A 13641-nucleotide genomic window follows, 5' to 3' on the forward strand; every position below is an offset into this window, starting at 1 on the left:
CAATTATTGAAAAAGAAAAGAATACAAAATAGTCGTATCTCAGATTTACAGTAACAGCGCCGTTAAATCATCCATCGTGCATATGTCAATCGAATATTCGCTTCTCGAGACATTAGAAGTCCAAATCGACGTTCGACTGGATAGAGCGAACGCACGCGAGAAGGGATGAATGCGCGGCTCAAGGGATCTATTATCGCATTGCAGATGTATGCATCGATCCTTCGAGATCCAATGATCAACATCTTGTCACTAGGCACCAATCAATGCTGACAATGCCAACAACGATGATGATAACAAGCAATAGTTTGCTAAGCAGCCTTAAAATCCTAACTCAAAGCTAGCAGTCTTCTCTACTTAGCTGATCCTCATATATTGTCGAATGCTCGATCCTTGACACTGCAAGAAGCAACGCTTAGCCCGAATATGAACATCATCCGGCCATTTTGTCGGGAAACTGTCATGCGAATTTCGTCACTTTCGGACAGTGGTGGGCTTTATGCGAATTTAAAAGCTGCTTGGCAATAATCTATATTAAGGAAGCGTGGAGCGCTCTGCATAAAGCGCTTCCGCCCATGCTTTCACTGCAGGGTGTCGAAACTTGCCGCGGGTTGACTCGAAGAATTGTTCTAGTTTCTTTCCATCAGCTGGACAAGGATCCCGTCAATCGTTGTTATTTTGGTATTCTGCTACATTTCACCGTAACTTACATTTTTCATATTCAAGTGCCTGGACAATCATTTCAAACTTGTCGAGATCCTTGACCAACAAGGCTTCAGGAGTCTGAGCATCTTCGTATTCTTGCCACAACTCGACTATTTCTTTTGCCATCGGCGTGTCGCCTAGTAAACGTTGGAAATCCCGCATGGCCGTCTATCCCGTGATCGATTTAAAATATTGTCAAATGCTAAATATAATGTCTAGCCGTACGTTTTCCATCTCGTACTTGTCCTGCTTGCTGACGCCGGCGTGTGGAGTGATATCACCCTAAGTAGAAAGAGCATGCCCCTTATATACTTGATACTGTAGTAAATAATTTCTGTTCAAACTTACAACCACAGCCTCCGCTAGGTCGTGCACAATCGCCATCTTTATGCACCTTTTGGGATATACGCGTTTAGCATGCGTGTGCCTTGCTTTTTCTGCACGTAATCCCTGTTACACTGTACCTCTCGCGATTCAGCATAGGATCGTCAATTAGCATAGCCATAACACCCATGCGATGCATGTGATCAGCAATAGATTCAGGTTTCTGAACTCCATTGTCGACCCAGCCTGTGCGTTTCGTTTTCTAAACGCGGTTGGAGACTAAGCTCTTCCAGACGATCTATTGTTTCCGTTCGTGAATAGTACCTTGAGGTTCTCGATTATATGGAGGAATTGAATGACACTTGCAGGATTACTTTGCGACATGTTAAATAGCAAAAAAAAGAGCCCGTGCGCAGCCCCTCTTTCTTCCACCCCGCAAAGAGGCAAAGCAGAGGTTGCTTCAACATCGCATGCCCAATCGACGTTTGGGTCTACCCACCTCTACGGTACCCTCACACCACCACCAGGCGTCCTCTTCGACGACATTTATACACCAGTCTCAGCTGTCTTCTTCTACGACACTCGTTGACGCATCAACAAGCCCCTTGAATATACCAAACGGGCGGGTATACGGTGCTGGCGGCAGCAGCAGCAACACAAGCTCGACAAGCGAATCGCCTCAAATGGCGCCCTCAACACCACCTGCATCGCGACAATCGCTCTCTGCGAATCCGCTTGCTGGAAGACCATCGCTGACACTTGCACAAAGTACCACCTCCAGCGCAGAGCACGAGGCAACCGTCTCCAGCTCAGAATATGCCCTCAATGTGGTACTCCAACAATTCGAGACGGTGGCGGATAAGAAGATGGAGTTCATTCTAAGTCTGGGCATGGTTAGATATTCGTTTCGAGGACAAATGTATATGCTTGATCAGTCATTGGGGCACGTGGAATTAACAATACCAACAGGACACTGAAGTTGATTTCCGTCGATTACTCGGACAAGGCGCAGATACGACTTTTGACAAATTAATACGATCCCTTGCATCTCTGGCAGTTTGTCAGCAGAAATCCGTCATTGATGCAGTCATGCGATGGAGAAAGCAGAAAATCCAACCCCTGGATCAGGCACTCGTTAAACGAATGAGGTAATATATTCCCGGTTGTGCAAGACGTTCCTGTCGCTCGAAACTAATATTGAATGGAATCAGCGAAACGGCACCATTATCGAGAACAAGGGATATACAGTCTATATTGAAAGAGAGGCAATCGGTAACTGCAAAGATGGAATCAGATGCATAATATCGATGTTCATAACAGTGATGGTTATTTGTTAGCTGGCGTCCGTGTACATACTCTGCAGAGCACTCATTGAAATTGTAAAATGCTTTACATCTGAAACGCTGCCCGAGGATCTAGGTGAAAATTTGGAAGAGATTGTATTTAACCAGTTGAAAAGAGCAGATCCGTAAGTTATCTAAAAAAAGATTGGCAATTCAGTTCTATCGCTAATCCTCAATACAGAGAAGCGATCAAAAGATCCAAGAGCAGAACAGCTAGCATGGATTTGTTTGCTGAATTGATAGGTGAACTGTCAAACATCCGCTTCGCTTCTGTAAGCGATCGATTTATCGCTGAGCTCGAAAAATACAATAATCAGACCATCATGAAAGAGAGACAAAGCCATATGGAAATGCTGATTCGCGGGATGAGGTTTCTAAAGATAAAGGTAAGGGACCCTAAAAAAGTCTATATCTTTGCAGGCTGCTTAAATTTCCTTTCTAGATCTATCCTCTCGATGCACTCGAGGAGACAGCAGACTTTTTGTTGAGCTGTGCCAGCTTTTTTCGAAATGCACATGGTGCCAAGGTTAAGCACAGCTATGCAATGCTTTTTGTACAATTGTTGCTGCCTATTGCAGGTGTTGCTGTTGCTGAGGTGAACTTTCCCGCATGGAGCAAGGCTGTCGATACTATTTACCCGCGCGCCTGGAAAATGGCAAATAAGCCAAGACATGTCCTTGTAAGTTGCGAATGCAGACGAATACGGGAAATCGGACTAAACATTGTAAAAAGGCTGGTTATCCATTGGTAACTACATTGCTGTGTGTCAGTCGCAAAGAGTTCTTTACAAGCAATTGGATGACCGTCGTAGAAAGCTGCTACCAAAAGTTCAACAAGGTTGGAGGCTTGGATCGGCATCGAAGGAGTAAACATAAAAGCTGACTTGTAATATAGGACAAATATACCCGACAACTAGCATTAGGATGCGTATCACGACTCGTATGGACATATCTATTTCGATGCACAGAAAGCACCACCATTGCATTTAAAAAGATCGACGGCATCATGAAAGTTATCTTTCCACCAATGCGCCGAACTATATACCCATCAGAAATCTCACTAGATCACTTTATACTCATCACATATTTTTGCCTAATGCGGGACATTGACACGGCCGTCAAAAATATCGTATTCTACCTACTTAATGCCGACAACCCTTCAAGTACCATACATTGGGAATATATTAATCCAGAACGCACAATCATTGCCTTGCGAGCTTTCACGCTTATGCTGTATGATTTGGAGCGTGGAATTATGCGGCCACCTTTCCCAACAGATCCAGATATGCTTGCCACTGGCTTATCCTTGCAAGGCAGCGCTAATATCTTTTCTGGGCCTATTCGGTCCGTGAAACCCGACGTAACAGATCGCATCGAAGAAATCATCCACAAGACTTTGCTAAGTCTCGATCAGGCTTTCGGCAAGCTATATGTCCTAGACGACAAGATGATCATCCAAAGACCTTCGGGCAGTACCAGCACAACGACCAGCGGTGGAGGAGCTTACTCGGTGCCAGCGTTCGTCAATAGTGTTAGCATCTCAAATCCAGCAGAGAGTGGTCCGCAGATACAACATCAATATGCAACTTTTGTGGTTTCGTATTCCAAAGAGAAGCAAGCTTACCTCGACGTGCTTCGGGCCATTTTGGACTGTATGCCGCGACTGATGCCTGCAGGCGTGCCCCTACCTCGTGTAGTCGAGATGCTAGCTCGATACACTGTGCACGCGGATCCAGAAATAATACATGCTGCATCTCAGGCGCTGATACGCATAGCTGACCAGATCGATAGCAAAACGGTGGTTACAGGATACGCTCGCTTTGTGTATCGCATCGAGGACAGATTTTGGGATATTCTCATTTCTCTTGCGAATGGTCCTCTCACCGCAGTTGGTATCCACCATGCCAGCGGCAGCGCCGGTGGAGTCATCAAGTTATACGTTGATCTCTTGGAAATTTACGTCAAACGCTTGGATCTATCGGCCTTCAAAGAATTCGAAATGAATGCACCTCAAGACGAATCAAGACGAGTCGACTTGGAAGCAGACTCGGGCGTCGATATCTCGCAACTTCTCAGTATGGTCGAAGAAATTGAAGCGAATGGATTACTATTTCTATGCAACCAGTTTCCATCTGTGCGACGATCCGCAATCCAAATCATAAAGACAGCAGCAACGCTGGAGGATCGCCTTCGATCGCTGACGAAAGATCATCCAGAATTAATGGCACGTTTTGTTAATCAATTCTCGGACAAACGTACACACCGACGGCTATATAACATGCTGGAATCCATTGGTCAAGATATGATCAGATTTGACAAGGATAGCAATGAGCTGTGGGGAAACAAACTAGGAATCGAAACAAGAATCCGTATTCAGCAACATCAGCGCAAGGCATTGCCTCAGGTGTTGCTCCAGATTGCCGAAAGTGATCATGCAAACGATGTCCATATTTGGAATATCTGCTATCCACGTATATTCAAACTATGTTTTGAGCATTTCCCGGGCACAGTGGCGCTGTGCCGCTCAAATATTTGTACACGACTGATCCAGCTACAACCTTTTATCATGGCATGTCTCGAAACTGCCAAGGCAGGTCCTAGCGGCACACTGAGCATGAACAAGAGTAATGCAAATCAAAAAGCTGCGAGCCTAGAAATGATTGAACAATGGAAGATTTATATCATTTTTGCATGTGCCACTGCAACGCGAGGAGAGGAACGGTCGCCAGTTGCTACGTGGGTAAACAGCGGTCGCAAGGCATCGACTTCGTTGCAAAAAATCAGTTCAGCGAGGGATCTCTTTCGCATAATTATACAATATTTAACCTGTGAACATCGTTCGATACGAGATGCTGCTATCCAAGGACTCGGCAATGTCAACAAGGACCTTTTCAAAGTCTTGATGTCTGATTTACAGAGTCAAGTCAAGACAGTTTTGGATGACGGCAAGCAACGACTGAATCAAAAACCGTATCAAAACAAGAGGAGCAAGAAGCACGATAGACTCAGGATATCACTCATGCATGTGTTCTATCTGACGGCCGATTGTCTCAGCGAACGATCGTATCTTGAAGACAAGGAAGTGATGAATATTATCATGAGCTACATCAAGGAGACAAAGGCGTTCCTGGCAGACAGCGAAGTCCAGCTAGAATGGGAGTACCACAGGCTTCGCGTGTACCTGTGCGGCCTTACCGAGAAGCTATATGAAAATATAATGCGGCTCGACGATCCTACAAGTGTCATGTCGTTTGAAACGCGTCTCAGCTTATACAAGATGTTTGAAGAATGGTGTGGATATGGCATGTATGCAAACACTACGCGCAACCGCGAAGCAGCCATGATGCGGGAAATTCTGGAACAGTGCAGGGATACGAGCGAACGCGCAAGTGCGACTCAGTTGATGGAGGAAGAAAGGAAAGCTTTGGAATCTGCAGCGTTAAGTGCTATGGCCATGCTCTGCGTAAGTATCTTTACACCTTACTGATTTGCGATATTCCAATTTCTCACATACAACGGTGCATCAGAGAGGTCCACTGTACGCATTCCTCGGGCAAAAGAAGGCACGACAAGCAGTTATTCAATTTGACATGCTAAATGTGCTAAAATGGATCGATGCAGTATTTGAAAGTTCCGATCCAAAATATCACGCCATTGCAAGGTACGAATTGTCTTTTTCCTCTTTCTAACACTAGCGCTTAATATTTTGTACTAGACGAGCACTCGAGTCGCTTTTGATCTACAATCAAGATCAAGCATTGTTGCTGGATGATATTATCGAGCAATGCTATGCGGGAAATCCTAAACTCGAATTTACTCAAGGCTACTTTTTGGCATTGGCTGACATCTTTACCAAAGTGGAGGACTATCCATGTCGCATCCATCAGATTATGAGTCTGTCCCTGTTCAAGGCAGGCGATGCTAAAAAATCGATCCGCAAAGCTGCTATTAACTTGCTACGCGTCTTGGAAGAACGTGTATTTGCCGATTCATGCGCCAAAGAATACGAGATAGGAATTACTAGCAGTCTCCCGGCAATCTACAAACACACGCAAACGCTGCTGTCTGCCCGCCTTGCACTTGACCATCCTGAGCAGACATATTCAATGCTTTCCGAAATTACACAGCGGTTCGAGCATATTAGCTCCAATAGCCAACGCGAAGTGCTTATTTACATGCTCCCATGGCTGCGCAAGATTGACCTCACTGTGGGTGCACAGGAATTTGAACTGAGTGCTTCAGCATTCATGGTATTGTCAAACTTGTATTACATCACTATCAAATTTGGAGATACATATGTCAAGGAAGTTGCTTCCCTGTGGACTCAACTGGTTGATCACGGCAGAAATGTTCGCGCAATTATCTTGTACCTCTTAGATATGGGCCTTGAAAAACGCAATCCTTGGTTCCTCGTCCACGCTAAACGCGTCTTTGTTTGCTTGGGACGTACGCCAGCGTTCGCGAAATTAGTTGAGGAAATTATCGCAGAGATCACGCCGCGCTCCATGGTGCCACAACTCAAAGAGCCTGATAACAAGCACGCCAATGCGTTCCCTCTCCTGTTTGTTGCCGACCCTGAGAAAGTCCTGCCACCATACTCGAAGCGACCAGTATTCTCAAGAGGACAACTAGCAATGGTGTTTTTGGTAGATCTGGCTATCGAAGCAGGTGCAGACCTTGCACCACATCTACCGCTGTTGCTACACACCATCTTTGTCCAACTGGACCATTTGACGAGTATTGTTTGCGATCAATCTCGCTGTTTCCTGATCAACCTTATTCACTCTATCATTGTCCGTCAGTCAATGGAATCTGAGGCAGCACGCAAGGCAAATGAACTTATACAGTACTTGTCAGCCAAAGAAGGCAAACGACTGTGGGCGTACGAAAACATCACACCTAAAAACCGGCGACTGCAAAGCTCGCAAGATCTGGGTGATTTGCTCAGCAAGGTTGTTGAAGTATTTTCGTACGAAGATCCGGATTTACGGCAAAAATGGGGAGAGACCGCGCTCAAGTGGGCTACTTGCTGTTCCGTCCGGCACATTGCATGCCGCTCTTTCCAATGTTTCCGGACACTTATGCCGACATTCAACCAGCACATGCTGGCAGATATGCTTGCCCGCTTATCGAATACGATAGCTGATAAGTCAGACGAGATACGAGGATTTGCGCTTGAAATTATCCTGACGCTGACAGAAGTGACCAGAAACATGAACAGAAGCCAAATTGAACAGTATCCACAAATCTTCTGGGCAGCTGTAGCGTGTCTGTACAGTCCGTACGAGGCAGAGCATGCAGAGGCACTGGTTCTCCTGGAGGTCGTACTCGACAAGTTTGGGTTCTGCAGCGAATTAGCAAACAGTTTCCCGAAAGATTGGTCGAGCGAGTTCGAGGGTTTGCAGCCTTTGCTGCTGAAAGGCCTGCAATTTGAATCAGCCGAAGAGAAGACGTTTGATATTCTCACATCCATCATGCTGGACGATAACCCGCCACTTATTGATCCGTCGGAAACAAGATTGATGTATCTTCTTTTGGGCTCGCTTTGTAGGTTGTTACATGGACTTGACAACGATAGCGAGCCCGATACTTTTGCTCTGGATCTGGCGAGCAAATTGTCACGTTTATTTGAACAATATTCTCTCAATGATGTTTCACGCATTCTCAATACGTATCCAAAACAGAAGGGCAAGTTTCAGCAAGACTATCTTAAACAGTTACTCGGCTCTATCTGGGATGTCTTTCTTTCCAAATACTCGCGGCAAGCACTCATGTTTGCTCTCTTGCTGGTCAAGAACAAGCAGACATTTTACAGAGAAAAAGGACTGATGCTTGTAGAAAGTCTGGTACCCTTTGTATCGGGAAAGCACGGCCGTGCGCCTGCACCTGAGGCGGAAGGACCCATCGATATTGCTTCACTGGAACCCTTGCTATCACTCGTACAGACGGATTATGCGGATAAGGCATTAGCAATACTGAGCATGGGCATTCCAGCACAGGAAGCAACGGACGAGACAATCGCAGCACCTTCACTGTGGGGATTTGGATCTGCCGCGTTCAGGGTAGTTTCTGAAACCGCGCGACACAACGTACACGCTGTCGTTTTCGAATGCTCCTCCATCACACCCATTGAACACAATATCCAGTTCTCGATCGAAGACTTTTCACTGCTTACGGGCGAAGAAGCGCCCCACGGCGTTGCTGAAATAGAACGATCTGATCAGGATAATATACCCACGCCTGGCGCACTTGCTGCTTCAACTGCTGCCATGGGCAACGGCGGTGCACCGTTTGGAGAAGGACTCATCAGCGCACTCAAGGATTTGGACGACTTTTTCAACGAAGATGCAGACGCTGCTGCTGCAAACGTTTCCATGACACCCTCCAGCTCGTTAACAACATTCCATCGAAGCGCACATACGTTTGAATAGTTTTACAATTTCCTGTCCAGCTGTGCACTTGTAGAAACTACTCGTCGATGATTAAATGCTACAAATGAGGGCGCTGTGTCTATCTTATCCACGGTCCTAATATGCATGTGAGATTTTTTACGTCCACTCTCTAGTCTTCAAATGTTTATGGCTTACATTTTAGCCATATGGCTTTCGAGCGAAATGTCCTTGAAAGGAGCAGCAGATAGCACAACGCCGAATAGCGTCACGAACGCGGAAGTGAGGCACTCAACTACGATCTAAGATGGATATCAAATCCAAGAGTCAGTCGAAAATGTATATGAGCATTGTTTTTCTGTTTGACTTTTTGCCGCGATACTTGCATCAACAGGAACGCCAGTGTCTGCTTGATCTACTGCTTTCAGGTACGCGAGGTCTGTAACATAGGCAAATGAGTAAGGCAAAGGTAAAAGCCATAAAGAGACAAGCGACACGCACGTTCATAAGTCGAGTACGCAGAGTGAGCAAGGAACAGCGTGCTAACGATGGCAATGAATTTGCCAGCAATCTGGATGCTCATGGTGGAACGAACGACGTTCGAGTCGGCGGGGGCGGAAAACTTACTTGATGCCGCTGCCGCTGCCGCAATGCCATTGTTGTTGTATCCACCCATATTCATGGCTTTCAGATCCGTAAATACACCTGCGTATCTCCAAAATTCTCAAAACATCTGTTTGTCGCTATATTTTTAGACAATAAAGATGATAAGCTGTCAGATCAAATGCCATTATGCCTTTCCAAGTATTTTTCATTTGTACCTCGTCGCAACGTCGACGGTTGCACTGCATAGGTTGCCAAATTTGTGGACTGGTGATATCCGGCGGCTGCACACGTGGGCGTGACGGATCATTTCGTTTTGATGGGGTTCCAAAGGCAACAACTTGGGGTTACGATGTTGGTCTGCTGCTGCTGCAGCACCACGCGTCGATGAACTCAGCGGCGCCAAACCGACAATACCAGAAAAGAAGAAAATTATAGAAGCAAAAAAATTCTGTTTCTTCGGCTTTCTCTTCGCTCAGCCATGCCGACCATTCCGGAATCAGCATTGCCAAACTTGCATCGCTACAAGTACGGAGGCGTTGACAAATCACTGACTTCTCGCTACATTCTGACGCCGTTTTGGAACAATCTTGTAAAGATCTTTCCGCTCTGGATTGCGTACGTTTTCAATAAAGGAACCGCCAGGAACCAAAAAGAAAAAAAAAAGAAAAGGAACATACAAAAGGAACAGGAACAAGTGTTTACTAACTAGAAACGCGTCTTTGTTATATATATTCTTACTAGTCCGAATGTAATCACCTTGCTCGGCTTGTGCTGCGTTTTTGCCAACGTTGCGACCTTGTTCTATTATGCTCCTGATCTTGGTCCCTGCCCGAACTGGGTCTATCTAACGTGAGTATAACGGCATTATCGTTCTGATCTATAGGAAATTAACATTGATCTTTATAGCTTTGCTGCTGGTCTTTTTGCCTATCAATCATTGGATGCCATTGACGGCAAGCAGGCTAGACGTACCGGCATGTCAGGACCACTTGGTGAACTTTTTGATCACGGTAAGCCCCATCGATCTTGCGATTTCGAGAAAACAGAGTGTCTTATACTATAGATCTAGGTTGCGATGCTTTGAACACGACTTTGGGTGTCCTAACTTGGGCATCTGCTACCTACTTGGGTCAGAGCTGGTGGACTGTTGCTTCCCTGTTTGCTAGCTTGTCCAACTTTTACTTGTCTACATGGGAGGAATATCACACCGGCATTCTGTACCTTGGTTACTTTAGTGGACCCGTGGAAGGTGTCCTGATGCTTGTTGGCGTACACCTGATTTCTGGTATCTTTGGTAAGTCTCGTGATCAACTGCATAAATCCGTAATAATCGTGTTGATCCCTCTTTGGTTTTCAGGCCCTGCTTTCTGGACTCTCCGAGTTGAAGAAGTCTTTGGTAACTTGGTTGATTGGATGTCGAGTCCTGCGTTGGATCTAGTTGGCTCGTTGCAATTGAACCACATTTTGATCGTTATCGGAGCGTTTACCTTACTGATCAATGCTGTCAATGCGTAAGTAAGATCAAAGTCTTGGCTAGGTCGTCCTTTGGATTGACCTGCGTTTGTTCTTGTTAGGATTTACAATGTTATCCACGTCAAACTTTATCCTACGGACTTCTCTCACCCAGATCGCTCCATTGCAAAGGCCTTGCTGGGTCTCGTTCCGTATATTTACATGTCTGCAACCGTTTACATCTGGATGCGTTTGTGGCCATCGATTGTACATGTTCATTTGCTGACATTCATGCTCGCCATCGGTTTGGTGTTTGGTCACCAGGTTGGCCTGATGATCACAGCTCACGTCGCCAAACTCGAATTCCCCTGGTGGAACAATACTGTCAACCTCATCCTTGCCACTGGTTGCACTCTGGCATTCCTTGATACATCCCCCAATAGGCAAGTATCGATGGTCAGATTTATTTCCATGCTAATCATCTGACATTTTTACATTTGCAGCCCTGTCAACTTTGACCCCAACGCCATTGTCAATACGTTCTTGCTCATTTCTGCCATTCAATATGCGTCGTTTATCTACAGCGTCATCAACGAAATCTGCAACTTTCTTGGAATTCGTTGCTTCGTTGTCAAGAAGAAGATCACTACCGAACACTCTACTAATCTTGAGGCTCCTAAGCCCAATTCCACATAGAAGAGTGCTGCTGTACATAGACATTCTGTAAATTAAGTTCGCAACAACACAATAATATATCATGGTCCGTTCTTTTTTCCATCACTAAGAAAAAACTATATTCTGCTATACGTGTCAATTAGAAATCACCGCCTAGATCCGGATCTTCATCCAGTTCTCCCTTTGCAATTTCTTGAGCTAATTCTCGCTCTCTCTCGCGAGCTGCCTCTGCGTTGGCAAGTTCCTTTCGGTGAGCATCAAGAGGGAAACGCATGGCCTTGACAGCATCGTTGTGGAGGTTCATGCAGAAAGTGATACGCTGGTGGAATGCGTGCTGGGGTTCATTTGTCGAATAGATATCCACAATTTCCTTGCTCTTCATGAAGCCTCCATTGTGGTCCAACGTAGCATCAATGACACCGTCGCGAATAGCCTTGGCAACAATGAATTCTGCGTCTTCCTCACTGTCGAGATGCAACTTGATGCAGATGTCTCTGAGCGAAATTCGAGAGTAGGAGATGCTAATCATACGGATACCGGTCTTGATGACATTGTGGCGAAGGCGAAGAATCAAAGTGTAGGTTTTGTCCTTCTTGAAAACATCCTCAAACTGAGCCAGTCCTTCCTGAAACTTGTTCAAGTCACCGATGCGGACAGCTAAAACACAGATAGTTAATTCACCAAGTTCTTTCTCAAATATGATGGCATATATTGCTTTACCTTGGGTAATATGAAGGTAGGGGATGAGTGCCTTCTTCAAAATTGGTTGCCGGAAAAGAGATCTTTCAGGAATGTCGCCCATCAAAAGTTGCACTACAATAAAGAATTTGTAAACCTACTCGGGTACAGTTGTTAATACTTTGCACGTGTAGGCAAGAGTCCACATTACTCACAGTTTGCTGGAAACCAGCAGTAACATTGTTTTGAGGCGCCTTTCGGATAGCCTGAGTCAAGTACGTATGTGCCGAGGTGTAATCAAGTTGTAAGGCTTTGATGCGGCCGAGATAATAAGCGTAGCGAGCAGCTTGGTTGTTGCCGGCATTTTCAGGGAATGCACTTTTTGAAACCAGTTTGTCGGCTTGGTCGTACAAGTTATGTACAAAGTAGTTTCGCAAGGACAAGTTCAACAAAGTAGCCTGCGTTTCGTCGTCACGTCGCAGAGAAGCCGTTCGAAGCGCAGACAATTGTAGTCTAATAGAATCGGTTTAAATTATCGAATGAGCTGTATTTTGTCTTCCATGAACCTACGGTCGGATTTCAGCAAGGCGATTGGTGAGTTCATAAAATCGCGCATGATAGAAGAAGATGCGAGCTGCAAGCTGATCGAGGGTTCTTCTGTTCAATTGTAAAAGTGTTTGGACAGTGATGTCTGCTAATTCAAGACCCTAGAAAGACATGTCAATCGCATTGTCTGTGTGTACAAGGGTTATTTAGCTACCTTTTGCAGTTCGTTCTTGTCCAACAGGTATAAAAGCACCAAAAGATGGAGATACATTTCAACTTCGGGCAGCTTTGAGCTTCCTTCTTCGCTGTCCACATCCATACCAACATCCTATTCCCCCCCCCCCATTCTTAGTACGTGGCATACAGGTGATAACAGATGATTTTTTGTCAATTACCTCTCCAAGGAATCCAAGTAGCTTATTCTTTGTTGAGCTCTCTAATTTGTCATGCTTGTAAGTTTTGGAAAACTCTGCTAAGCAACAGTAAGGACTTGCCTGATCCTTCGTAGTCTGCAATGACTTCAGCAAGGATGGAGGATGTAAGTCGACGGCGTATGGAAGGCAATGTTCTCAGCACTCGAGTCGTGAATCGAGATTCAATAGTATCCACAGCGCGCTCAAGAAGTGAAAAGTTACGTTTCAGCTCTAAGTCGCATCCATGTTAACGGGCGCTGTACAGAAACGGGAAATGCAAATGTATACTCACCTGAAATGACTGAAGCCCGTGCCTCCTTTTCTAAGCGTAACTTTTTGGTTTCTTCGTCCTCAACAATCTCCATTTCTTCGTCTCGCTGTGTTTCTTGCTTAGGGACTGCGCTCGCCATATTGTTCGTATCAAAAAGCCGTAATGGTTACGCGCACCGTCTTACGTGTCCATGGTCCGCCCTGAGCGTAATTTTTTAAAGTGCGATCACATACTCTACCTTCA

The 13641-nt window shown here is 45.5% G+C and overlaps 5 protein-coding genes across 5 annotated transcripts; 2 read left to right on the plus strand and 3 right to left on the minus strand.

The window, feature by feature from the left end:
* Positions 1 to 531: 531 nt before the first annotated feature.
* On the minus strand, positions 532 to 1410 carry VTP01DRAFT_3124 (uncharacterized protein; the record flags this gene model as incomplete). The annotated part of the gene is made up of 6 exons (XM_069381661.1): positions 532 to 644; positions 708 to 870; positions 928 to 984; positions 1051 to 1096; positions 1167 to 1288; positions 1351 to 1410. 6 exons carry the CDS (start codon positions 1408 to 1410, stop codon positions 532 to 534), a joined length of 561 nt encoding a protein of 186 aa, XP_069236771.1.
* Positions 1411 to 1496: 86 nt separating this feature from the next.
* On the plus strand, positions 1497 to 8799 carry VTP01DRAFT_3125 (uncharacterized protein; the record flags this gene model as incomplete). The annotated part of the gene is made up of 10 exons (XM_069381662.1): positions 1497 to 1919; positions 1996 to 2174; positions 2238 to 2298; positions 2364 to 2494; positions 2551 to 2755; positions 2812 to 3048; positions 3102 to 3206; positions 3264 to 5831; positions 5896 to 6029; positions 6084 to 8799. The coding sequence occupies 10 exons, from the start codon at positions 1497 to 1499 to the stop codon at positions 8797 to 8799; spliced, it is 6759 nt and encodes a 2252-aa protein (XP_069236772.1).
* A 2-nt stretch (positions 8800 to 8801) lies between these two features.
* Positions 8802 to 9340, minus strand: VTP01DRAFT_3126 (uncharacterized protein; the record flags this gene model as incomplete). Its single annotated transcript, XM_069381663.1, has 4 exons — positions 8802 to 8895; positions 8956 to 9059; positions 9144 to 9196; positions 9259 to 9340. 4 exons carry the CDS (start codon positions 9338 to 9340, stop codon positions 8802 to 8804), a joined length of 333 nt encoding a protein of 110 aa, XP_069236773.1.
* A 501-nt stretch (positions 9341 to 9841) lies between these two features.
* On the plus strand, positions 9842 to 11511 carry VTP01DRAFT_3127 (uncharacterized protein; the record flags this gene model as incomplete). Its single annotated transcript, XM_069381664.1, has 7 exons — positions 9842 to 9978; positions 10105 to 10212; positions 10270 to 10373; positions 10433 to 10657; positions 10721 to 10874; positions 10938 to 11258; positions 11319 to 11511. The coding sequence occupies 7 exons, from the start codon at positions 9842 to 9844 to the stop codon at positions 11509 to 11511; spliced, it is 1242 nt and encodes a 413-aa protein (XP_069236774.1).
* Positions 11512 to 11629: 118 nt separating this feature from the next.
* On the minus strand, positions 11630 to 13537 carry VTP01DRAFT_3128 (uncharacterized protein; the record flags this gene model as incomplete). The annotated part of the gene is made up of 8 exons (XM_069381665.1): positions 11630 to 12147; positions 12211 to 12325; positions 12384 to 12681; positions 12739 to 12875; positions 12929 to 13042; positions 13110 to 13150; positions 13209 to 13358; positions 13420 to 13537. 8 exons carry the CDS (start codon positions 13535 to 13537, stop codon positions 11630 to 11632), a joined length of 1491 nt encoding a protein of 496 aa, XP_069236775.1.
* Between the last annotated feature and the right edge of the window lie 104 nt (positions 13538 to 13641).

The sequence above is a fragment of the Rhizomucor pusillus genome, assembly GCF_041956525.1.
Source record: "Rhizomucor pusillus strain CBS 183.67 unplaced genomic scaffold VTP01scaffold_15, whole genome shotgun sequence".
Lineage (NCBI taxonomy): Eukaryota > Fungi > Mucoromycota > Mucoromycetes > Mucorales > Lichtheimiaceae > Rhizomucor > Rhizomucor pusillus.